Below are 27330 nucleotides of genomic sequence, written 5' to 3'. Positions count from 1 at the left end.
TGTTACTCCATTATTACTAACTATTACGAAAATAAAAGTTAAACGCCCCACTCAAACTTCGTAGCTGGTAATCTGTCAGAAAACACTAAAGAAAATAGTGAACTTTTAACAAGTCCGAATTATTATTAATCTTATAATTGCGGACATGTCTCCGAAATTACCGAAACATGTACTTACAAATTGTTTTTACGTCGCACCGACACAAGTAGGTCTTACGGCGACGATGGGAGAGAAAAGGGATACAAGTGGGAAGGAAGCGTTCGAGGCCTTAATAAAGGTACAGTCCCAGTATTTCCCTGATGTGAAAATGGGAAATTACGGAAAACCATCTTCCCGGCTGCCGACAGCGGAGTTCGAATCCACTATCACCAAAATGCAAGCTCACAGCTGCGCGCCCCTAACCACACGACCAACTTATTCCAACCTCTAATGCCGAACTGAGTAGCTCGGACGATAGAGCGCTGGTCTTCTGATCCCACCTTGGCAGGTTCGATGGCGGCTCAGTTCGGTGGTATTTGAAGGTGCTCAAATAAGCCAGTCTCGTGTCTGTAGATTTACTTGCATTAAAAAACACTGCGGTAAAAAATTCTGGCATTTCAGCGTCTCCGAAAACCGTGAAAATTAGTTAGTGGAACGTAAAGACATTATTATTATTATTATTATTATTATTATTATTATTATTATTAGCAGTAGTAGTAATATTATTATGATTACGGAAGTTCTAATTAAGCGGGTCCATTACAGTCATCACTTTACCTATCGGCACTTACTGTCCAGTAATAAGCCTTCTGTCCGCCTCTGTGGTATAGTGGTTAGTGTGATTAGCTGCCACCCCCCGAAGGCCCGGGTTCGATTTCGAGCTCTGACACGAAATTTGAAAAGGGGTACGAAAGTTGGAACGGGGCCCATTATGCCTCGGGAGGTCAAATGAGTAGAGGTGGTTCGATTCGCAACTCAGCCATCCTGAGAGTGGTTTCCCGTAGTTTTCCACTTCTCCAGGCAAATGCCGCGATGGTACCTAGCTTAAGGCCACGGCCGCTTCCTTCCCTCTTCCTTTTCTATCCCTTCCCATCCCCCGCAAGGCCCCTGTTCATCCTAGCAGGTGGGGCCGCTTGGGCGATGTACTGGTCATTCTCCCCAGTTGTATCCCCGACCCAATGTCTCACGCTCGAGGACCCTGCCCTTGAGGCGGTAGAGGTGGGATCCCTTGCTGATTGATTGATTGATTGATTGATTGATTGATTGATTGATTGATTGACAGATTGATTGATTGATTGATTGATTGATTGATTGATTGATTGATTGATTGATTGATTGATTGATTGATTGATTGATTGATTGATTGATTGATTGATTGATTGATTCATTCATTCATTTATAGATTGAACTCTGGGTATGGACGAATGATGCAAGGATGACTAAACCTCAGAACCCATTCCATGTGAATTGATTTATACTGAAACAAGTACGGCAGGTTGTATAAATCAAGGAAAGGCACAAAATGGATGAATTTAGTTTGCTCATTTTTCATATAGGCAGTGAAATGCTAACCTTTTCTTTAGTACTGAACAGTAAGCTCTTCATGTGAAAAATGTGTGTCCAAAACTGCCTCATTATGTTCGGTTATTTATTATGCGCAGCACTACAGGCTACTTACAAACCACTTAAGGGAACCACTTTCTGGGCAAAATTTACGAATTTAAGACCATCAGAAGTAAAAGGGATCTTAAGCATATAGGCCTATTATTATTATTATTATTATTATTATTATTATTATTATTATTATTATTATTATTATTATTATTATTATTATTATAGAAATTGTTAATTTTCTGATACTTGCCAGTTTGTCTGGAACTAACAATTTATAATTTATTCACGTTTCCAAATAAATGGTAATATTCATGAATGCTTGGCGTTTGACGATAACGCGTAAATTTCTCTCTTACACAATGAAGAACAGATCGTCTCACCAGACAACAGAGTGGAATTTCATCTACCATTAATAACGGGGCGTTCAGAGGCTATGTCCTTAGCCCACGAGTTGAGCATACGTGTATTTTATGACAAATGACAATTCGGTTTTGAAGTCGCTAGTGCATCACGGCGCTGCTGGTGCAATGAATCGTATTTCAGCTTGACTTACTGGCTCTGTGGTTTCTGCAGAATGCAGGCATTGCATATATAGTGAAAGTGACGTTTCCAAACATCCCTTAATTATGTAACGACTCGTTATTTGTCAAGCAGTTTTTGGTTTAAGTAGGTAGTTTTAGTTTTTCCGTTACATTATCTTACCGTATTGAAAGTGACATCTGTGTCATCTGGGTGAGGATACATAGGTGCTACGTGTCCTGTGATTTTATCCCATTGGCCATGGTAGTCGTAAGCCATTACTGCAATCCAGTCCAAGTTCTCCGAGAGGGTGGGAACATCATAGCCTACAATTAAGATAAAACAGAATCAATTTATTGTATACATACAAAATTATTTATACATGTCTCTCTTAAAAATACGGAAAGAATGGGGAAACACATTTTATAACGTCTTCACATGGTGTAACATGATGTAACTCGCCCAAATGGTGTCTTCCGGGGGAATGTAATAAGAATACATACTTCCATAAAAGGAAGGTTAATATACGGGAAATGTTTGATCTTCTTCTTCTTCTTCTTCTTTGTCTTGGGCTTATTCCAATTTCCTGCGATCGGCACTTTGTATGGATTTAGATCAGTTTTGCGACCGGATACACTATTTCATGTTTCTATAGTGATGTGTTATACGTAAATGAAAATGTGTATTAACAAGAATAAAACACCCAGTCCCCGAGCCAGAGGAATGAATAAAAGTTAAAATCGAACGCGGGGCTCTATGAACTGAAGGGTAATATACTGACCATTCAGGCGGTCGCGGTTCCAATGTAGGATTTTCGGAAAAAAGGTAACATTCGTATGATTACATTCTACGTAAAAATGGAGGTTCCGTGACTATTTTCACGAATTAAATCATCACGAAAACTAGAATATTTCTTGCTTCAGTTTCAACATCTCTCATTCACTTGTCATAACTTTGCCGGTAACAGGGACGGTAACACGAGGGACAGAACCTCTTCTATCCATTTTTTTTATTTATTTCTTCATTCACATTTCATTCAAAAATTATTTTAATGCAAGTTGTATGTTGTAACTGGTTACCTTTTGTCGGATTAAATTTGAAGAAACACGCATATTATAACCTATATGCAAATTGTAGAGAAAGAAACACATAAACATGGTATAACAACGACTGTGTAACATATCTTCTTCAATGGTAAGGAAAAACGCGACGTTAGAAATGAAAGAAATGGGATCGATAGACGTCCTAGAATAGAATGCTATGGAACACCACATCCAGTGATGTTATACGTATAAGGGAGGTAATGTTGTTGGCCCTTATATAAATAACTTGGTGACCTTATTTAGTGCGGCGTTCTAACAAAGAATTCAATGCGTAATTTCAGTCTCAACATTATTCTGACAAGATTATTCAAGATGGTAGTCTTATTTGAAGCCATTTTCAAGAGGCTCTTATTGTTAATATCACCATCTTAATAATGGTGCAAGCAAATATATTAATTATAATGCAGTGCGTTAGAAAGGAATGTCTTTGAAATGATTTTCCTTCTTGTACATAACTGACCGTTTTATTGACTCAAAATTTGTCCGTATTTTAGGAGAGAAAATTAATTCTCCATTTTCAATGTTCCATATTAACAATGAAAAGGCCGAGGTTATTACATGCTTAGTGTTTCCTCCTGCCAAGTAAGGCTCAGTTACGCGTTATATGCAAATTTCCTGATATTTGAAATGATATTAAAATCTAGAAGCATATTTCCACGTGTTAGACTACATGTAATATACTAGATTCCGTTGAGCTGATGTTTTGTACGGATAATTTACTGGGATACAAACCGTTCATATACGGTATATGCCTCTTTATATACTTTACACATTTTAAGAGATCTAGGGAATGTCAGCCTGCATTCACTGGCCGAGTCATTCTTAATTCTCTCTGTTAATGAAATACAACCACATTCGTCTTGATTCAGCTTCCTGAAAATAAGACATATGGCAGTCCACTTAGAAGTTTCTGAGACTTTATTTTCTCACTTATCTTGAGCGTAATCCGTAGCTGACAAGCTCCCATATCACAAACTCAATTAAGAGACAAGTATTTTTAACGTCAAACCAACATAGACAGGACTTACGGCGACAATAGCATAGGTCACGTCTAGGACTAGGAAGGAAGCGGACAATAATGTAAAGCTCCAACATTTGCTTGGTGTAAAAGTGGGAAACCACTGAAACAGTTTTCAGAGCTGCTCTGCTGACAGGAGTTCGAACCTACTATCTCCTGAATGCAAGCTGACAGGATTCAAGTTTACTATCTAACTCCATGTCTTTCTAGATGGTGTCTAATACCATGAGTGCACTTTGCCAGAAACTATTAATACGTCCATCCCGTTTGTAACATGCATCAGTGTTGAAGATTTAGCAAACAGTTCGCCGTCACACGGAACATTTGCTTTTATTTCGGGTCTTCATCAATGCCTTTTCTTATATTTCTCATTCTATTTCTTATATATATCATTTTCTTTATCAGCTGAATGATTATTAATACAGGGTAATGATATACCACAACATTCTCTACCTTCGTCACAATACAACATCTTACAATATGAAGAGACGGATTTTAATATTTTCTATTATCGATTTGCATTTTTTTACTACGAGTGTATGTTTCTTGTGTCACACATGCCTGATTACGAAGGCAGACAATACAAGGTTTCTATTCGCCTTTCTAGAAATATCCTCCTATCTCCACTGAAGAATGTTCAATTCTGAACAATGGTTTCTGAGTTCAGAGAATTTCAGGCGTCGTATTTTCGTCAACAGACTTTCCAGGTTAGATCAGTCCGTTAGTACTTAAAGATGTTCAAATATGCCAACCTCGTGTGGATATATTTACCGGCACGTAAACGAACTTCTGCGAGGGACAATATGTCCAGTACTTTGGCGTCTCCGTAAACCGTAAAGGTAGTTAGTAAGATCAAAAACATTATTCATATCAAACGAACATATCTCATGAGGGATTACTTCTGCATCAACTCAGTGCATTCTACGAAAGACCATGAATATAATAATAATAGTTTCTGCAATGTTTCAGTGTGGTATGAAGGAATTTTGAGCACTATATAGGCCCTATACGGAAGTGTTTTATGGTGATGATTTAGAGACTACGAAGTAGGATAAATTTAATTTATGCATTAGTTGGTACTAGTGTGAATTTCTCTTCAATACTAAAAGACCTTGGTCTACATGTAGATCGAAAATTGACTTCCATCTACCACATGCATCAATCAGGAAAATTATATTAAGTACACTGCAGTTGGGTTCATTACTAGAAATACAAGAAATTGTCTAGTCTGATATACACTTCTCACCATACTATATTGTTACTGAAGGTAATGTAGGTGGCGTAATTGAACTGACATTGCTCATTTTCTATAAAAGATTGACTAGAAATGGAGATATAGTACCTCCACAAGAAGAAAAATATTTTGTGGTATTTTAGACTTCATCTCAAAACTCTACATTAACTAAATAATTTCATTTACATTTAATTCGCTCCTATTTCGTGAATGAATATTAGTGAAACTAATATACCTATCATTACATCTAACGAAGGATAGAAAATCATGTCGATGTATGATACTAGATTGATTACTTACCAGCATTAATGACTGTCCGGCTAGGAGATACCGCAGATGACAGAAGATAACCTTTTGGCTTAAATGCATTTCTAAGTTCACGTACAAATGCTGCAAAGGCGTCCTTATCTGAATCAGGTCCTTTATTGCAATCAACCTGCCAGCACTTTGGATATTCCCAGTCAAGATCAAGGCCATCAAAATTATTCTTTTCCATAAACTCCATCACTGTTTGGATGAACCGTGCCCGTGCTGATGGGTTGTTAACTAGCCGGCTATATTTATCACCAGCAGAATCATTCCAGCCACCAATGGCCACCAGTACTTTGATTCCGTTCTTCTTGAATGCAGTCACCTTTTCGTAAAAATCTGAAACAATTATGGATATTGTATATATATAGTATATGAGGTGTAAATTTATCTCAACAACGCCAAGTCGAAGAAACTAGTAAAATAGTTTGAATTACCAACAAATCAACACATACTATTATGAATAAAGTAATATGACATTATTAACGCACAGTTATTCTGCAAAAAACTCATCGCGAAAAAAAATGTGTTTTAAGACTACTCATTTATGATGGATATGCTAGGTATCTAATAATTTTTGGCAATACTAGAAAACTTGAAATGAGATTAATTACAAACATGAGCATCGCAGTTAATGAGAACAGTGAAAGGAACAATTTGATCTTAAGAGATGGTATGCTCAAGATAAAATTCAGGGAGTTAATGAAGGACAATGATTTTAAAGTTTTGATATGATAGATTCAGTGTTTTGAACTATACTTGGTGGCATCATATTTTCTGCCCTTAGACTCTCACTTTGCGTGGTTTTTGTATGATTACTCTTTGAATTAATGTTACCACATCGAGAGTAATCCGACAAGTGAACTGTCAACTGTAGTTAAACACTACAGAACATTGCCATTGAATAAATGCCACTTGTCATTAATTTAACTGATTTCTACACGAGAAGCAAAAACAAAGCAATGTCATCTCCGTACAGGTTATGAAGGCCCTTGGAGGGGTGGAGGCTTCCACTATCTTTAACCTCGTCCCTTGATGGGGTAGAGTGGTTATCCCTAAGCCCGGTCGCGTTTGCCCCAAGAATTATCCTGGTACTCAATTTTGGTGTAGGCTGAATGAACCTAAGGGCCATGTGCACCTCCGGAAGAGGAAATCTCGTTTCTTAATTATTTCGGCTTCCTGACAGCGAATAGAGCCCACGTCCTTCGGGGTGAGGCGAGCACGCCTTTACCACCTCGGCCAGGCAGCCCCTTTTCTACACGAGAGGTACATCTAATATGACAATAGTTGTGGGTAAATATAAGTTATACAGAATTTTATTATTCAAAACATTATATTGTTTCTTGAAAATTCTTTAATGTAAGCATTTTGAAGGAACTAACATAAACTATTTTCAGAGAAAAGTTCCCAGAAATCTTAATAATAATAATAATAATAATAATAATAATAATAATAATAATAATAATAATAATAATAATAATAATAATAATAATAATAATAATAATAATAATAATAATAATAATGTTCGCTTACCTTTTTTCGAATGAAGGGGACGGTAACAACATTGTACTTCTGCTGGCAACGAACCAGAAAGCAAATAGGAAAGTAGAAGTGAGAAAAGTATGATAGTGTTTACAATTACACTCCCATTCTCAAATGATCTTCAATTTTATTTTTTATCAAGGTAATAAAACAAATGTTAGAATAGGTACTCGTATTTTTCATTATTTCTCTGTCTAGAAACAAGGGAAAATCCAACACCATGAAACGACACTTTCTTTTTCATTCAATTTCTTTCCAAGGTTTTACAAATTCAACCAGTTTCAGTTTATAGTTAATAACCACACGTTAAAACTCAAAATAATTAAAAGTAAAATTCAAAAGAACTTACGATTATCAAAATCAGCCCAGCTGTCATGTGGTTTGATAACTAGTTGATCACCATTCAGCACAGCAAATCCATAAACAATGTGAGTACACAGTGCTGCATCAATGTCACTAGGAAGGTACTTCCCAGCACCTTGTCTGCAATAATAAGAGAAGAAGGATGTACATAATTTTTTTCTGAGATATGTTTGAATTTAAGAATTGTCTAAAGATCTCATACATTTATGCTCTAGCCGAAGATATTTTGTAGCATAATGATTAAGTTTGTGATTCTGTCTGAATATCTTCTTTTTAAGTTGAGATAATCATAATACAAGCTCCTTGTGAAAATATTAAATTTATCTCCCTTAACAAGTTGATTTATTAATTTACCAGTTATTATTTCATGTAAACTGAGAAATATGGTGATCTTACTATCTTCATAATAGTTTCGTTGGTTCATTTGTAACCATTGCACTTCTATGATTTATATTTAGTCTTTGTATGTGAAAAATTTTGAGAATGGCATAATATGAACAATACGTTGGAATACATAAAAAATAAGAACACATTTGCAGCATTCATGGAATTGTGATCTACTTGTTGACATACACTGCACCCGTTTGTGAATACCGAAAACTATTCAACCAATAATGACTGGCATATGCTTTCTCGTGTACTGTAGGCAGTGCAACTTTACGGATATTCATAGCTACATGTCGATGATGGTATTACCAATGTCGAAGGCTTTACACGTCATTTGTGGAATGAGAGTCCATTATAAGTCTTTAAAGAGAAATAAAAGTTATACAGGTTGTTTCTGTGATGATAATACATTTTTTCAAGGATACTGGAGAAGGATACATGCACCAATTTGAGAAAGGGAACCCCAGTCCGGGAACGTCTCAGTCGCAGGGTATAAACTAGATTTGATGTGGGATACTTATAAAAGTGGGATTTAAAACTTAATACTCTTTGTGCAATACCTTCCCTTACTTGTACTGTATGCATACGCTACGAAGACATGTACAATAGCCGTTCAGAATAGCGTCCCCCAGACTCTACAACGTCGCAGTGTGTCCTGGCGTATCTGGTCGAACATCTCTGGCGTCTTTGTAGCAATGTCACTAACAGAGGATTCTTGCTAGGAGCTCTTTTTTCAGTCCCTACAAGTGTCTCTCAGACAATATTCTTTCCACAACTCCGCAAGAAGTAATCAAGTGGGATCAAGCGGCCACGCAACAGGATCTCCTCATCCTATCCACTTTTCCGGGAACACCTGTTTAGTGTTCTCAAGTACTGTGAAGAGAGGGCTAAGGCCGCATCATGTTGAACCCGTATACGTTGACAAACCTGTAACTTACGAAAAACGGCATTGGCGTATAAAATGTGACTGAGGTGTTTCTGGACCGGTGTCCTCAATCTCATATTGATTCGTGTGGCCTTTTCCAGCATCGCTAAACGTCTGTATCATCATCATCATCATCATCATCATCATCATCATCATCATCATCATCATCATCACGGAAACATCTTGTATATCACCCTTGATGTATAACTTCCTTGCTATTCTCTTTCTACATATTCATTTATGTCGTAAGCCAGGCATTACGTCACAAGCACGACCGCACAACGCCATTACAACTTGTTACAATTCTTAAGCGAGTTTTGAACCTCAACGTACATCATCAGTTCTTCCTGTTTGTTCCCCAATGATATAAGCTAATAAGGGGCATCAGTCTACATTCAAGTCAGATATTAAATGAAAGGAAGAATACTGAAACTCATCAAAAGGAGAATGATATAAAGATATGTAGGAAAAAAGTTATGTAGCATAAAGTAAGTCAAGAATTTCATTACCCTGACACAAAATATCTACAGTTTAATAAAAAAAATTGCTGGCAAATCCTGGAGTTCACACTACACTATGTCTTCTGGTATGGGCTACATCATATTTGTTACTTTCATTAACTTATCTCAGCTCATCCTTGGCTTTGACAATATGAAAGTGATAGGTATGAGTGGTGCTAGTAATGCCATTCCTCATGCAGCCAGTCCCTTGAATGAATCTTGTTAAAATGTCGCTTATACGGTATATCGGTGCGTGAATTTCAGTGTACTTGGCAGATTGTTATGTAATAGCAACTTCTGGCTTGGTGAGGAAAACAACAGAAAAGTGACCCAGTCCTCACATTCCTAGTGTGCCTCTTCAGTGATGCGTAGGCAATTTATAATGGCTCATGGTGGAGCTATTAAGGTTCAAACTAGCCTTTGGGCTGAATATCGAACATACATGATCAAAAAGAGCTTGTGAAAACAACGCTTTGTTCCAATAACCTACTTCTCGGATCTAAGAGGTAGAGGACAACCTTTTGAATCATATTGTAAGAGATGGTATAATATGGGCGACCTAGTATCATCACAAGCCTATGGATAATACTGTTATAAATTACTGAAATGATTACACCAATTAAATTATTTGAAATAATTTTAGGGATATCAAGAATTATGCTTAGTTGATCTACGGATCTGCAATGATATCTGTGTATCTAAAACTGAGACAAATGATCTTATCTCTCATTCAAATGCTATTGTATTCTATCCGTTGAAACTGGTGTAATCCTCATTTTACATTGGAATTATGTTTACATAAAGCATAAATATTTCGCAGTTTTGCGCTGTGTACTTTGTTTATGTGTCTATGTAAGTTCAACAATATTTGATTTGTCTAACATGCAAACTCTTAAGTTTTGTTTGTTGCAACATGCAATTTGATCTTTCCCCGGAACTTAGGCAACAACTCCTGCCCCTTGCTCTTGTGACGCCTCTTGAACTAACTATTGCCCTATGTTGGCAAGCGTCTGAAATAGTTAGGGCGGCACCTACTGCGCCCGATCATAAGACATGGCCATTCAACTATATAGTACCGTGTGTCAGTCAGTGTGGGTGACTCGACTTGTGAACTTCGACATGTGACTGTCATGATGGACAAGTGGACTGCGCCATGGCTGAAGAGCTAAGAATGTAGGGGATATTGAAACTGACTGTTTAAGAAGCTATCTCAATATTTCCCCTCCTGGTTAAGGGAAATATGTTTTACTGCATGAAATTTTAAGCTCGAGCTTTAATGTCTGTTGTTAAACAATGTAGGTAATGTTCTTGGTCATTTTTACCGCTGTTATTAAGAGAAATATTCTTGAATTTTCGCGTTTCCTTTGCCATATGGGGATAACTTAGGTACCAGTCCTTCTTGTATTTATTTAATGTCACAAGGATATTCGAGTGTGTTTTCCTTGGTATCCTCGTCACCTTTTCTGCGGTTCATTTATTCAACATTTAACCTTCTTATTCATTGTTGGAATATCGGGTGAGTTGGCCGTGCGGTTAGGGTCACACAGCTGTGAGCTTTGCATCCGGGAGATCGTGGATTCGAACCCGAATGTCGGCAGCCCTGAAGATGGATTTCCGTGGATTTCCATTTCCACACGAGGCAAATGCTGGGGCTGTACCTTAATTAAGGCAACGGCCGCTTCCTTCCCACTCCTATACCTTTCCTATCCCATCGTCGCCATAAGACCTATATATGTCGGTGCGACGTAAAGCAAATTTTAAAAAACATATTTTTGGAATTGGGCTTTCTTTCCCACCGGTCGCAGCCTAGTATAGGCTTAGCATATGTTAAACTGGGCAGCCGCGCCTCAGTAGGATGTCGTCAATCTGAATATGTTTCCGGGATTTCCTATGCTTTTGAATCCCTTGCTTCTGGCTATTTTCGGCATTTTTCTAAATTTATTTTTGCCCCTTTTCGAGTAAATTTTATTGTTGGCCATTTATGTAGAATGAGATTAGCTTATGCAGTTTCGGGTGGATATACTCTATTAGGATCGTTTTAGCTGCGAATTTCCAGGTTCTCTTTATCTAAAGTAAATGAGTAGGAACACTCAATTCCCCTTGTGGACAGCTTAAAATAACCTTGCGATCCTATATTCTATTACGTGTTAATTGGACTTGTATACCCGTACAGTCACTTGTCTACTCTTCGAGCCTTTCATATTCGGTTTACCATCACCTACAGTACCTGATGTTATTGCTGAGGCCGGTTCTCTTGATATTTAAACAAATGGTCATTAATCTTGAATCCTTTTTATTATTACTATATATTATCTTCAGCTATATCCTGTGAACTCACTTTATTTATTTATTAACCTTATATATCGAAGTATTTAATTAAATAAATGCATTGAAATATAATTTAGAAATTGGGGCATTTTTGGTGCTTTTTCCAACTGTCTCTTCCAGACCTGAAACGATACCATTTCCTAATCCCATGCCTTATTACATGAATACTACTCGGCCTTTTCATTAGTCTAGTACCGATGTATATGACTCAGTGAGGGAAATTTACAGCTGGTAAAATGACTGAAATTTCATATTCTTACCACTTTCCTCATAAATATTGGGGTCAATTTTAGGGTAAAATCGCTTTCTCATGCAATATGCTTCAAATTAATCTTTCAGTAAAGCACATGAAAAGTTTCACACCGCAAGTATAATATGTGGTTTAAGCGACCATTCCTTCAATGTGCTGTCATCCTAAAGTCTAAAATAATATGTTATTCATACAGACAAAAAGACGATTGTACTTAACACTGCGAGCAAGCATAACATTTGTTTAACCACATTTCAGCTCTGAAATTAAAGTCGTTAAAGAGTCATGTATGTAAACCATGCCTGAAACTGAGCATCGCATATGAGACTCGTATACTGAATTGAATTTGACCAATTCCATTATCATTTCCACAATGATGCTGCTGAATGATATTTATCGGTATACCATACGATAACGGGCAACAGCGAAGGAGATTTATTGTGATTTACATATGTCATTTATTCATGAAGAAGTAGCGTTTGTATCTAACTCAACCCCCACCTCCCATAGCGCAACAGTCCCGAAGGGCCAAGACCTACCAAGAGACCGCTCCTCGGCCCGAAGGCCTACAAATTACGGAGGTGTCGTGTGGTCAGCACGATGAATCCTCTCGGCAGTTATTCTTGGCTTTCTAGACCGGGGCCGCTATCTCACCGCCAGACAGCTCCTCAATTGTAATCACGTAGGTTGAGTGGACCTCGAACCAGCCCTCAGATGCAGGTGAAAATCCCTGACCTGGCCGGGAATCGAACCCGGAGCCTCCGCGTAAGAGGCAGGCACGCTACCTCTACACCGCGGGGCCGGCGTATCTAACTCAGCCTAAGGCTATAAATAAGGACCATGGAAGTTGCCTGATTTTTATTAATTTAATTAAATTAGCCGTGCTATTTGTACTGAGTGGTTGTTAATCGTGTTGATTAGTCTGACTGTAAATCTTATATACAAAGGTTTCTGTCTGTTGAATTTGTATGTATATAAATTCTTGAACAACGGAACATTTAATCTTAGCGGTTTATAGTAAAATATGATTCCAATATACACTGCTTGTCATTAAAATAGCAGCACCAGGAACGAGGCACCTGATGGACTCCACATTGAGGGAATGTGTAGATCAGGGTATGGCAATGATGGGATTAGCTGTTGCGCCCGTATTGGGGCCACACAGTACTGATTTTCCCATGCTGTGTACGTTGTACAAAAGTAATCATGTCATCTGAATGAATGTTATTGGCTCTACGTCCCACCAACTACACTTTTACGGTTTTCGGAGACGCCAAGGTGCCGGAATTTAGTCCCACAGGAGTTCTTTTACGTGCCAGTATATCTACCGATACGAGGCTGAAGTATCTGAGCACCTTCAAATACCACCGGACTGAGCAAGGATCGAACCTACCGAATTGGGGTCAGTCTGAGCCACTCATCCCAGCAATCATATCACCTGTGTATGATGAGTATTCTGTACAATAAACGCGGTTGTGATGTATCACGTCCTTCTTGTTGTTGCAGTGTTAATACTTAGCCGTATATTTAACGAAGTGTACTGAGGAGCTTGTTTTTTATTGCATTAAAAATATAAGCGGTTTAGTGAAAAGAATAAATGCATCAAAGATATCTTCAACTTATAAACATGACATAGCCCATAAATAGTATTACGTACATACGTACATCTTCATTAGAGACTGTTATACCAACCAGTGACCGATCTGAAGGCATCTGTGAATTAACAACTCGTCTCACAATACCATAATTGTAACTAGTTATGAAAGCCTTGTTTTGCTCCACGCCTTTTGTCATCCTCCTTCATTCATCTGACAAGACCCCACCACAAACCATACGTTTATACATACAATTTCATCCACAGAGTTAATTCCTAATTCAGCATTTATTCCTCTTTTCGAGTACCCTCCTGCCATTGCTCGAAGCTGTTTGTGTCTGCAATCATTCCTGCTACTTTCATTTCCATTACTTCCAACTTAAGAATACGGTATACTGAGTCCACTCAGCTTTCATTCCCGTACAGCAATGTCGGTCTGAAAAGAGATCGGTGTAAAGACTGAAGTCAGTTTCTGGACGAAACTTTCTTACACAAAACTGCTGATCGCAACTGCGAGCTCATTGTATTAGCTTCGCTGCATAGTGATTCAGTTTCGCTCAGTATACTGTAATGGTTATAGCATCCTTCATGCCAACTTGCTATGGGCCCGGCTCGTCACCGTATTCAGCCCACCCCCTTACTTCAACCGCGCCAATCACGAGCAGCACTTAAGTGCTAGGTCAGCCCCACTCGCTTCCTCCCGCGGTCCCGTAGCAGAGGAGTATGGAAATTACTCCAGATTAATCTGGAGTATTCCATTTCGCGAGCTTCCTGGATCCATCGAGCATCCGGACTATTCTAGAAGGGCCAGCGCAGGCATATAAGAGAGGAACGACCTAACTGCAGTCAGTGAGAGTTAGAGTGAGTTAGTGAGTGAGTGAGTGAGAGCGAGGTTGAGTTCGCTGGTAGCCTGGGCTTGGGGTGTCAGCCTGATGGAGTATCTGCCTGTTGGAGCCGAGGACTCGTTCTTGTTTCCCTGACGTCGTGTGTGTGAGTCTCTTGGATCCGGCTGCTGGAGAAGAACTTTGGGTGTTCTGCAGCAGCGCGAAGGGAACACTGGGTGCCGACGTGTGTAGACTGCGAATGGAGTTCGACGGGTTGAGTGAACAGCAGATACTACCCCGACCTGCGAGACTGACGTGTAGGCTGTGGACCGTGACAGCGCTAACGAGTGTGACCGAGTGAGTGTAATGTGAATAATCGATGACTCTGTGTGTGTGACATTGTAGATGGAACATGAGAAACTAAGAGAGAGCGCGAACCATGTAAGTGTGTGTAACCGTGTACTTGTGTAAGTTGTAAGCTCGGCAATCGTGTGTGTGTGCGTAAATCTGTAATTGTAGTGCTTAGTTAATAAATCTTAGAAATAGGACGCTACCAGGTTCTGTACTCATTTATTTACCCTGCTAACACGTTACAACTGGCGTCAGAAGTGGGATGGACAAGTGTGATAAACTAGTGGATAAACTCTTACGTAAAAACTGGTGTCAGAATTGTAGTCGACAGAAATTTCTACTAGTGAAATGAATTCCGAACAACTCCAGATTTTTCTAAGCAACTTTAGTGAACTTGAAAATAAAATTGTATCTGGTTATGGCGAACTCATTAGTGAACTGAGATCTGAGCGGAGATCAAACCCGGACCAATTGAAAACAGACTCAAGTGAACGGAAGAGCGAGCAGTTAAAGTCAGAAAACCAAGTGCGCTCTCTCGAAACCGAGGTCGACAATGACGACGTGAAGGGCGACAACGAACTGGACGAGAAGGGGTCCGAAGAGATGCTCGCGGTTGTGGATTCCGGAGTTCGAGGCCAAGCGGTGGAAGTGAGTGCCCCGCGTGCGAAAACGATGGCTATGGAGACGCGAATGAATCCTGCTAGCAGCGATGGCAGCTCCACCAACGTGAAGTTGGAAACCCCACGGGACGACGGGATTACTTCCAAGAGAACATGCCGGACCCAGTTCGAGACCGGATCGACGTCCAAGAAGAGTGCTGAATATCCGGTCTCCGGACTACGTGTACAGAAGATGACAGTACAACGCAGCCCCCTGCCAAGTTCGACCTACGACGAGGTTGTGGTGGTGCTCGAAGTGCGCTGCAGTGTCCAGCAACCGAGAGCCACCTGCCGAGTCCAGCTGCAGGAGAGGACTCAGCGCACCGATATAACGCAGCGGGAATTCGACGCCGAGATCGAGCTACTAGGCGACGTGATTGTGGAAGAGTTACCCCAGGTGACGCCAAGCTCGAGGCGGCTGACACCTGTGATAAACTACGTGGCGCTGAGATCCGCCCAGAGAGGGCGATCGGCAGGAAACAGAACTACGAAGAAACTCTGACGATGGCCCATGAGACAGAGGCGGCGATTGCAACGACGCGGCTGGAGGGACCCATACTAGGAGACGGAGCACCAATGGAAGATGAACCGATGACCAACGAACGAGGGTGCCACCTGACCAGGACACTTGTTCCGGCATGAAGCTGCGTGCCAGTACGAACATCAAATTCCGCACCCCGGAAGAAGAGGAAATCCAGCAGGGCTAAATCTGGGACGAGCAAACCAGTCAAGTGCATCACACCAGACAACTACGAAGGCGCTCAAGCCCTGAAAGTAGACGCGGCAGTGGACGAAAGGAAAAACACCGAAGTTCCGGCTGCCATGCGAGGACTTGCTGATCGTTATCAACGGGAACGACGACACCGTCAACCGGACCCAGTGGATCCCCCATGGGAAGGTGGTGGCCAACCGAACAAACACTATTGCAGCGTATCGTGGAGCAGCTCGGGACGAGCAGCATTAAGGAAGGGGCAATGTAATGGTTATAGCATCCGCCATGCCAACTTGCTATGGGCCCGGCTCGTCACCGTATTCAGCCCACCCCTTACTTCAACCGCGCCAATCATGAGCAGCACTTAAGTGCTAGGATAGCTCCATTCGTTTAAGCCCGCGGTCCCGTAGCAGAGGATTATGGAAATGACTCCACGATTAATCTGGAGTCTTCCATTTCGCGAGCTTCCTGGATCCATCGAGCATCCGGACTATTCTAGAAGGGCCAGCGCAGGTATATAAGAGAGGAACGACCTGCCTGCAGTCAGTGAGAGTTAAAGTGAGTTAGTGAGTGAGTGAGTGAGCGAGTGAGTGAGTCAGAGCGAGATTGAGTTCGCTGGTAGCCTGGGCTGTGGATGTCAGCCTGATGGAGTATCTGCCTGTTGGAGCCGAGGACTCGTTCCTGTTTCCCTGAAGTCATGTGTGTGAGTCTCTTGGATCCGGCTGCTGGAGAAGAACTTTGGGTGTTCTGCAGCAGCGCGAAGGGAACACTGGGTGCCGACGTGTGTAGACTGCGAACGGAGTTCCAAGGGTTGAGTGAACAGCAGATACTACCCCGACCTGCGAGACTGACGTGTAGGCTGTGGACCGTGACAGCGCTAACGAGTGTGACCGAGTGAGTGTAATGTGAATAATCGATGACTCTGTGTGTGTGACATTGTAGATGGAACATGAAAAACTAAGAGAGAGCGCGAACCGTGTAAGTGTGTGTAACCGTGTACTTGTGTAAGTTGTAAGCTCGGCAATCGTGTGTGTGTGTGTGTAAATCTGTAATTGTAGTGCTTAGTTAATAAATCTTAGAAATAGGACGCTACGAGATTCTGTACTCATTTATTTAATTATTTACCACGCCAACACGCTACAATACTAACATCGTGGGGCAATACACATCCTAAATACTTGAAAGGATCCTTATTTATCACGCCAACACGCTACAATACCAACATCTTGGGGCAATACACATCCTAAATACTTGAAAGGATCCACCTGTTCAAGCTTCGTATTCCCTATCAGACTTTCAGTCCTCTTAATTTTTTTCCCTACTGACATCCCTTTAGTTTTGGAATTGCTAATTCTCATATCGTACACGCTGTACTTCCTTTCAAGCTCCAGTATATTATGTTCCAGGCTTTCTTTTTAACTTCCTAGTGGCACGTCGCACCGACACAGATAGGTCTTATGGCGACGATGGGATAGGAAAGGGCTAAGAGTTGGAAGGAAGCGGCCGTGGCTTTAATTAAGGTACAGCCCCAGCATTTGCCTGTGTGAAAATGGGAAACCACCGAAAACCATTTTCAGGTCTGCCGACAGTGGGATTCAAACCCACTATCTCCCGATTGCAAGCTCACAGCCGCGCACCCCTAACTCCACAGCCAAATCACCCGGTTTCCAGGCTTTCAGCACCGTCTGCCATTAAACCAAAGTCATCGGCATGGGTCAAACTACTCAGTACATTTCCACCCAACTGAATCCCTCCTTGCTATTTTATACCTTTCAGTAAATACGCATGCATATCACGAATATCTAAGGTTGGTCTATCCCCTGTATTCACATTGAGCCAAGAACTCATTCTACACACTTCAAAAAAGTTATGTATCACCAGTGTATGCCACAAACACATTCCTCCTCGACCTACGGTGACATGATGCGAAACACCTCGATCTTTGAACTGTCTAACCATATGAAGAAACTTGCGTATAGCTCCATCTATCACAAGCATTCCAATTGCTTGCAGGCCGTGGTCCAGGAGCATGTGATGGTCCTGACGTTTCACCGAAAACTGCGTTCGACATTGTCAAGTGTTTCGACTGACTTCGATAGCAGCGAAGCTCTCAGTGGAATGAAGTGGTGTTGTAATTCCACCTTATGATACAGTGCAGCCTACGGTACGCTACTCACCTATTGGTCCGCCATGCTGGCGGGGGGGCACTGATTGGCTGTTCTTCGGCCAATGGCTGAATCATTAAGGAGCCCGATGTACATGACCTGCCTTGGCGAAGACAGACAACTGATCACCCGTTGCTTTTCCTGTTCTGAATTGGCCATCGTGCCCTTCAGCATTTAAGGCTTTCAGGACTGGAAACCAGGCTTTGTTTAGCCACTCAGATTCCTCCTTACAGTTGAAGCTGTTGGTGTGCTTCAGGATGTCAATGGCTTTCCTTTGTAGCCGTGCGTGATATGACACAGTAGTTGACAGTACTTTGGTGTTGCTGTACTGTATGCCATGGCCTGCTAGCAGCTTGTTTCAGCCGGCTATGTCTGTTGTGCTCCTTCAATCGTGTGACGATGCAGCGTTTTGTAGTGCCTATGTACACTTGGACGCAGCAGCAGGGTATCTTGTAGACACCTGCTGTGGAGAGAGGATGGCGCCAAAGACAAGTGCCCTAGAGCAACAACTGTGGTAGATGACCGGTATCTGCGAATTCTAGTCCGCATTAACCCCGACGACACTGCCACCACGATTAACAATTACTTTATGGGGGCCACTAGGAGGCACGTGTCCAACTAAACTGTATGAAACAGATTCAGAAACGTCTCTCTGTATTTTAGACAGCCATGGAGAGGCCCGGCCCTGAAACCCAGACAGCATGTTGAACGGTACATATGGCCACAATATCACCAAGAATGGCCTATGGAAAATTGGCGCAATGTTCTCTTCACAGATGAATCCCGCATATGTCTGATACCCGAAGACCGCCGACAACGTGTGTGAAGGGCACTTGGTAATGCTGCACGCCAGAGACATCCCGTTCATCGAGTACAACAAGGCGGTGGATCAGTGATATTCAGGTTCGGCATCATGTAGGGGCTACCGTCACTACAGTTGTCCGCCCAGGGCATACTCAACGCTCTCCAATACGGGAATGATATTCTCCAAACCATCGTTGAACCGTTTCTTCTGCATTTTGGGGAAGAATTCAACTTTATGGATGACAACTCCCGCATCCATCGTGTATGCATCGCCAATGATTTCATTATTTGTGCCGGTATTGCCCGACTGGATTGGCCTTAATGTTCCCCCGATATGAATCCCATGGAACATGTCTGGGATCAATTGAAAAGAGCTGTGCGAACACGGCGTACCCACCACGAAATCTACGCGAGTTACGCAGAATTGCCACTGAAGAATGGAATGAGTTAGATCAGCAGTGGTTGAATGAACTCGTGGGTAGTATGCCACGTAGAGTGCAGGCTTGCATTCATTCAAAGGGGCATTCCACTCTGTATTGAATGAGGTTGCTACACAATGGGATTAGCTCAAGAAAAGTGATTTGTGTCTCTGTTAGCTTACAGTCGAAGTGATTTGTTTGGTTTCACTTGTCAGTAAACTGGCAGATGTATTACTTTCGAAGTACCACTTCAACATTGTACAGAATGTTTGGAACTTTTGTTTGGCGAGTGAAGCATAACTATTTTGAGGTATCATCAATTCTCACTGTAGCCCGATTGTCGGCATAATTGCCTTCAACTGTACATTTACTCACCTGTACCATGCCCAATTTGTGAAGTAACACACAACTTTCAGTTCATCGTCCATTGTGCCGGGAGTTCCAGGTCGATGAGTAGTAATTATCTCCGGCGGAGGCTTCGTTGATGTTGCTGGTGGAACTGGTTTCATGGTTGATGTAGTACTCATGTCACCACCTCCTCCGTCACCGCCACCTCCAGGAACGGATGTTGTTGCAGGTGGGGCAGTTGCTATAAACAGAGAGTACAAGAAATGAGTCTCTTCATCATGATACTCTGTAAACTGAATGACGAATAGTGACTCTGTATTGCATTTGATAATAATTTATTTTCAATAACAGTTATTTCCAAGCATTTTATACACACAGAATTAATAAACTACTGCATCTACAAGCTTTCCTTGTATGTGCCTCTTGAACCTAACACAGTAGGAAGGACGTTCAAGTTGAGTACTTAGCCCGAAGGCTGGTCGGATCCCCAACAGTTCCACCATCAGGTATCATACACCGATGGCCTAGGTGTTACTGAAGAGGCGTACTAGGGAACTGAGGAGTGAAATTGTTTCCCGTTGCTTTCCTCACGGAGCCGGAAGTTGCTACTACATATTAGTTTGCTATGTCTACTGAAATTACGCACTAAGTGACCCTATGAATGGCATTTTCCACTATTCATCACAGGGTCTGGCTGCATAAGTAACGGCATTATTAACATTGCTGATACCTCAGTCACTTTCACATTGTAAAATCCAGGGTTGAAACTGAGACAGGTGAATGAAAGTAACAAATCTTTTCTAGGCCATACCAGAAGACATAGTGCACTGAAAACATTAGGAATCGCCAGCAAAAGCATAACGTTTACGTACGTATTTATTATTATTATTATTATTATTATTATTATTATTATTATTATTATTATTATTATTATTATTATTATTATTATTATTATTATTATTATTATAAGTGGCCACGTGGTTTGAGCAACGTAGCTATCAACTTGCAACGGGAGATAGTTGGTTCGAACCCCACTGTTGGCAGCCCTGAAAAAGGTTTTCCGTAGTTTCCATTTTCACACCAGGCAAATGCTGGGCCTGTACCGTAATTAAGGGGTCATTTCCTTCCACTCCTAGCCCTTTCCTATCCCATCATCACCGCAAGACCTATCTGCGTCGGTGCGACGTAATGCAAATTATTATGTATTAGTATGTGGATCACAAATGTAGGATAGTTCTACATCCGGTATGAACCAAGAGGCTCGTGGATGGTCGATAATATTTTTAAAAAACCACTTATTTGTCTTAACCAAAATGTGCACTTCATTGCTGATATCAGATTGCTTGCATTAAATATAACTTATACAACTGCATTGACCAGTCAAAATTATAAAAAAGTCGTCAGTTGAATTACAATGTTATAAAAAATAATTCTTTCACACTCTAGTGGAGTCGCGGGTGTGATCTGTGGAACATTTGTAAACTTGGCCGAGTTTTACTATCAGATGCCCATATTTACGCCTACCTATTAGAGGGATGTAATCAATAATCACGTGTTTCTATGATGGTTGACAGAGTGGTGTCTTGTATGTACCGAGGAACTGCTTATTAATTCAAACGCAAAAGCCAATCCCCGAGCCAGAGTATGTAACCAGATGCGGTTAAAATTCCCAGCCAGATCAAGAACCGAATCCATTACTCTTCCAACCGAAGGCCACTACGCTGGCCATTCAATCAAGGAGCCAGATTTTATAAGGTATATTATATAGGTCAAAGTTCAGAAGAATATATCCAGTTGATACACGTTGAAAATCCCCCAGCCTGTTTCCAGTCATTAAACTGGGTCAGAAATGGAAAGAATGAAGTCCCCATCAAGCGGCGAGGATCGAATTATGCCGGCTGCCGAAGATTGTCGCACTCCTCTAGGGCAATGATTAACGTTTGACAGATCAAATTTAATTATATTGGAGAGTGTTGCCGGAATGAAAGATGACGGGGAAAACCAGAGTACTCGAAGAAAAATCCACTAGATGTATTAAAATCTAGTATTCAATACTTTTTATAATCGAATCCTACTGATGAACGCCAAATTTTGAGTAAGCATGTATGTTTAAGATGATAACAACGTAAATATTTACAAACATCCTTCAAGATGATTTCAATAGTATTTCTTTTTTTTTTTTTTGCTAGAGGCTTTACGTCGCACCGACACAGATGGGTCTGATGGTGACGATGGGATAGGAAAGGCCTTGGAGTTGGAAGGAAGCGGCCGTGGCCTTAATTAAGGTACAGCCCCAGCATTTGCCTTGTGTGAAAGTGGGAAACCATAGAAAATCATCTTCAGGGCTGCCGACAGTGGGATTCAAACCCACTATCTCTCGGAAGCAAGCTCACCGCCGCGCGCCACTAACCGCACAGCCAACTCGCCCGGTGATTTCAATCATTGTGAGTCAATGTCTACAACATAATATAACTATTTTATTACGTCTTCTTTTCAATTACGAATATAACAAATAAACAACGTTTTGTAATACAAAGAGGAAGTGTTGAGAATTAATTGTAAGAATTTCCATCATTCTTGGAGAATAGTATGATAACCAGCGAAATCGTTAATATGAAGAATTTCATCCTCTGATACAATTTGGAAGGTCAGTGGAGTTAAGAGTTGCATCACTTCATGCACTGGTAGATTAGGATGATCATTACTGTACCGGGGGGTACACCTCAACCCCGCACATTTAAAAGAAGCGCCTCAAGCAACTTATCAAACTAAACTTGAAACCACTAATGCATGAAGTTGGGACATTGACTAGAAGATGCCACCACTGAATTTTTGAGTAATGTGTTACTTTCAAGTTGCCTAAACTGACTGGATTTATTTGTTTTGTTTAGGTTTACGTCTAGATGTTTGAGCTTTTCTCCATGGATGTTGTTGTTTGAGTCATCAGTCCATAGACTAGTTTGATGCAGCCCTACATGCAACCCTATCCTGTGCTAACCTTTTCATTTCTACGTAACTACAGCATCCTACATCTGCTCTAATCTGCGTGTCATATTCATACCTTGGTCTACCCCTACCGTTCTTACCTCCTACACTTCCTTCAAAAACCAAGTGAACAAGTCCTGGGTGTCTTAAGATGTGTCCTATCATTCTACCTCTTCTTCTCGTCAAATTTAGCCAAATCGATCTCCTCTCGCCAATTCGATTCAGTATCTCTTCATTCGTGATCCGATCTATCCATCTCACCTTTAGCATTCTTCTGTAACACCACATTTCAAAAGCTTCTATTCTCTTTCTTTCTGAGCTAGTCATCGTCCATGTTTCACTTCCATACAATCCCACGCTCCACACGAAAGTCTTCAAAAACATTTTTCTAATTCCTATATCAATGTTTGAAGTGAGCAAATTTCTTTTCTTTAGAAAGCTCTTCCTTGCTTGTGCTAATCTGCATTTTATGTCCTCCTTACTTCTGCCATCGTTAGTTATTTTACTACCCAAGTAACAACATTCATTTACTTCCTTTAAGACTTCATTTCCTAATTTAATATTTCCTGTATCACCTGCCTTCGTTCGACTGCACTCCATTACTTTTGTTTTGGACTTATTTATTTTCATCTTTTACTCCTTACCCAAGACTTCGTCCATACCATTCAGCAGCTTCTCGAGATCTTCTGCAGTATCACATAAAATAACAATATCATCGGCAAATCTCAAGGTTTTGATTTCCTCTTCTTGGATTGTGATTCCCTTTCCAAATTTCTCTTTGATTTTGTTTACTGCCTGTTCTATGTAAACATTGAAAAGGAGGGGGGCGGGACAAACTGCAGCCTTGCCTCACTCCTTTCTGGATTGCTGCTTCTTTCTCAAAGCCCTCGATTCTTATTACTGCAGGCTGATTTTTATACAGATTGTAGATAATTCTTCGTTCTCGGTATCTGATCCCAATCACCTTCAGAATCTCAAATAGCTTGGTCCAATCAACATTATCGAATGTCTTTTCTAGATCTACGAATGCCATGTACGTGGGCTTGTCCTTCTTGATTCGATCCTCTAAGATCAGACGTAAAGTCAGAATTGCTTCACGTATTCCTACATTTCTTCAGAAGAAAATTGATCTTCTCCCAACTCAGCTTCAACTTGTTTTTCCATTCTTCTGTAAATAATACGTGTTAAAATTTTGCAGGCATGAGATACTAAACTGATGGTGCGGTAGTTTTCACACCTGTCAGCACCGACTTTCTTGGGAATAGGTATAACAATATTCTGACGAAAATCTGTTGGGACTTTTCCTGTCTCATATATCTTACACACTAAATGGAATAACCTTGCCATGCTGGTTTCTCCTAAGGCAGTCAGTAATTCAGAGGAAGTGTCATCAATTCCAGGTGCCTTGTTCCTATTTAGGTCGCTCACAGCTCTGTTAAACTCTGACCTCAAAATTGGGTCTCCCATTTCATCAGCATCAACAACCTCTTCTTGTTCCAGAACCAAATTATCTACATCTTTACCTTGATACAACTGTTGGATATGTTCCTGCTATCTTTCTGCTTTGTCTTCTTTCCCTAGAAGTGGCTTTCCATCTGAGCTCTTAATATTCATACACCTAGATTCCCTTTCTCCAAAGGTTTCCTTGATTTTCCTGTATGTAGCATCTACCTTTCCTACAACCACACAACCTTCGACATCCTTGCACTTTTCCTTCAGCCATTCTTCCTTAGCTACCTTGCACTTTCTATCCACTTGATTCTTTAATCGCCTGTATTCTTTTCTGCCCTCTTCATTTCTAGCATTCTTTTATTTTCGTCGTTCATCAATCAGGTCTTATATCTCCTGAGTTATCCACTGATTCTTAGTTGATCTTTTCTTCCTTCCTAGCATTTCTTCAGCAGCCCTACTGACTTCATTTTTCATGACTATGCCCTCTTCCTCTATTGTGTTTCCTTCAGCCTTTTCATTTAGTCCTTGTGCAACTTCTTCCTTGAAACAATCCCTCACACTCTTTTCTTTCAACCTTGTCTAGATCCCATCTTTTTCATTCCTTCCTTTCTTCAATTTCTTCAACTTCAGATGGCGTTTCATGACCAACAAGTTGTGGTCAGAGTCCACGTCTGCTCCTGGGAAAGTTTTGCAATCCAACACATGGTTTCTAAATCTCTGCTTAATCATAATGAAGTCTATTTGATACCTTCCAGAGTCTCCAGGTCTCGTCCACGTATACAGCCGTCGTTTGTGGTGTTTGAACCAAGTATTGGCAAGGACTAAATTATGATCAGTGTAGAATTCAACCAGCCGACTTCATCTTTCGTTCCTTTGTCCCAATCCGAATTCTCCTACTGTATTACCTTCTCTTCCTTGGCCTACCACTGCATTCCAGTCTCTCATCACAATTAGATTCTCATCACCTTTTACATATTGTATTAAATCTTCTATCTCTCCATATATTCTTTCGATTTCCTCATCATCCGCTGAACTAGTAGGCATATAGACCTGCACTATTGTGGTGGGCATTTTTTTGGTGTCTATCTTGATGTCAATAATTCTTTCACTATGCTGGTCGTAGTAGCTTACCGACAGTGGGGTTCGAACCTACTATCTCCCGAATACTGGCTACTGGCCGCAGTTAAGCGACTGCAGCTGTCGAGCTCGGTGGGGGACTAGTTTACCTCCGGAATATTTTACCCGGGAGGAAGCCATCATCAGTACATCATTCATACAGAGAGAGCTGCATGTCCTCGGGAGTTAGTTACGGCTGTAGTTTCCCGTTGCTTTCAGCTGTGTAGCAGTATCAACACAGCTAAGCCATGTTGAGTATTATTACAAGGCCATATCAGTCAATCATGTAGACTGCCGCCCTTGCATCTTCCGAAAGGCTGCCACCCCCCCTTTCGATGAATGTCATTACAAAAAACACCTGAGGTAATGCACTCTGGTGTAAGGTGGAAGAATTTGTGATTTAAAGAAGTTTTCTGTTTCTAGGTTTTCATAACTAAATCAATGTTCATTTATTTTGTTACGTCAAGGTTTGCAACACTTCCTTCTCATTCCGCCAGCTTTAGAATCTGGCCAATTAGAAATTTTTGTATTTGGATTTTTATTCGGCCAATAAAAATGAGAGGGTGTGTCCGGATTTAGTCCAGAACCCTCTCGAACCATCCCCTTGGGTATATAAGCTGCGGCTTTTTCAAGTTACCGTGGCTTTTAATCGCCGAACTTCTGAGAGTGTGTGTTTTAAGACAGGAGGCAGGGAGCCTCATTCTTCGGCAGGCAGTACACCAGCCCAGATAATGGCCACCAGTTTTATATCTCTGTAGATATCTCCGCAGTCATACACGAGGGGAAGGTTCTAATTTCTAACTACGTAACCACCTGTTTTCTAAAATGTAAAATTCCTTTCGGCTAATGTAATATTTCATAAAGACAAATTATAAATCGGGGATAGAGACTGCGTTAGCTTCTCGAGTTCCCCTTCAATTTACCTTGAGGTGACTACGACTTTGTAACCGTTTTTCTCCTGTAAATTACCAAGTAACTAGTTCTTCTGATCACCTCATTAGTGTGGGATTAGCCTCTGCATCATCGGGCCACAAGCCCAAGTAGGGTTTCAAAACCGAGTTTCAAGGAGCGCAAGTGCACGCCTCCATACATTTTGTGTTCGGGCCAGTAATTTAACCTGTTCTTCTTTTCCACGAAGGCCCAGTAGTTTGGATAATAGATACCCCTGTGTACAAAATTGTAAATTGTAGGTTGGGCCTAGAGAGGCCAGAAATTTGTACGATTTTTTGTGTAATGTTACCTTGAGTGGGCTGTGAGAAATTGGGAACGCAGTCTCCTTGGTTAAAGTTGGAGAGCACGTAAGCTCTTTTCTGAGATTGCTAATTTTACTGTAATATAGAGGGGTGCCTCTGGAAGGCTGTAAATGTGTACCGGTTGGAGCAAGGTGCTCTGTCATGGGAGATTTCTCTCCTTGTCTATGCAAACGCTACATTGCCGACGTTGTAAATTTGTAAATTAGGAGCTTGAAGCCCTAATGTGTTAAATTCCCTATTCTGGGGTTTTCTATTCTGGTATCAAAATTGACATTGTATCTGATACATTGGTTTTTCTGCACTAAGTGAAGAATTTTGTTGTTTTGAGACCTTATAAGATTTATAACCTTTATTTAAAGTTTTAAATTAATTTTGATATCGTAGTTAGGCCCATTCAAGCCCACACCTTCTTTCACCTCTCTCTGTTCCACGGATAACTCCGCAACAATTACAATTATGAGTGAACTGCAGGTATGAGAAGTTTATTCTTCAGGTATAGCAGAAGGAACTTTGTTCCGTTGAAACAATAGGTTTCTTTCTTTCTTTCTTTCTTTCTTTCTTTCTGACTTAATCTGTT

The 27330-nt window shown here is 40.9% G+C and overlaps 1 protein-coding gene across 1 annotated transcript in view; it reads right to left on the bottom strand.

The window, feature by feature from the left end:
• Positions 1 to 27330, bottom strand: part of Cht10 (Chitinase 10) — a 356983-nt gene that overhangs the window by 88087 nt on the left and 241566 nt on the right. Inside the window, exons 28-31 of the mRNA XM_068226063.1 lie at positions 19975 to 20188; positions 7668 to 7801; positions 5768 to 6115; positions 2296 to 2438 (exon numbers count right to left, since the gene is read on the bottom strand). Coding sequence (XP_068082164.1) covers positions 2296 to 2438; positions 5768 to 6115; positions 7668 to 7801; positions 19975 to 20188 — 839 coding nt within the window. The remainder of the gene's footprint in view (positions 1 to 2295; positions 2439 to 5767; positions 6116 to 7667; positions 7802 to 19974; positions 20189 to 27330) is intronic.

Source organism: Anabrus simplex, chromosome 2 (assembly GCF_040414725.1).
Source record: "Anabrus simplex isolate iqAnaSimp1 chromosome 2, ASM4041472v1, whole genome shotgun sequence".
Lineage (NCBI taxonomy): Eukaryota > Metazoa > Arthropoda > Insecta > Orthoptera > Tettigoniidae > Anabrus > Anabrus simplex.
Note: the sequence above shows the minus strand (reverse complement) of the source record. Positions and strands in the feature narration are given on the sequence as shown.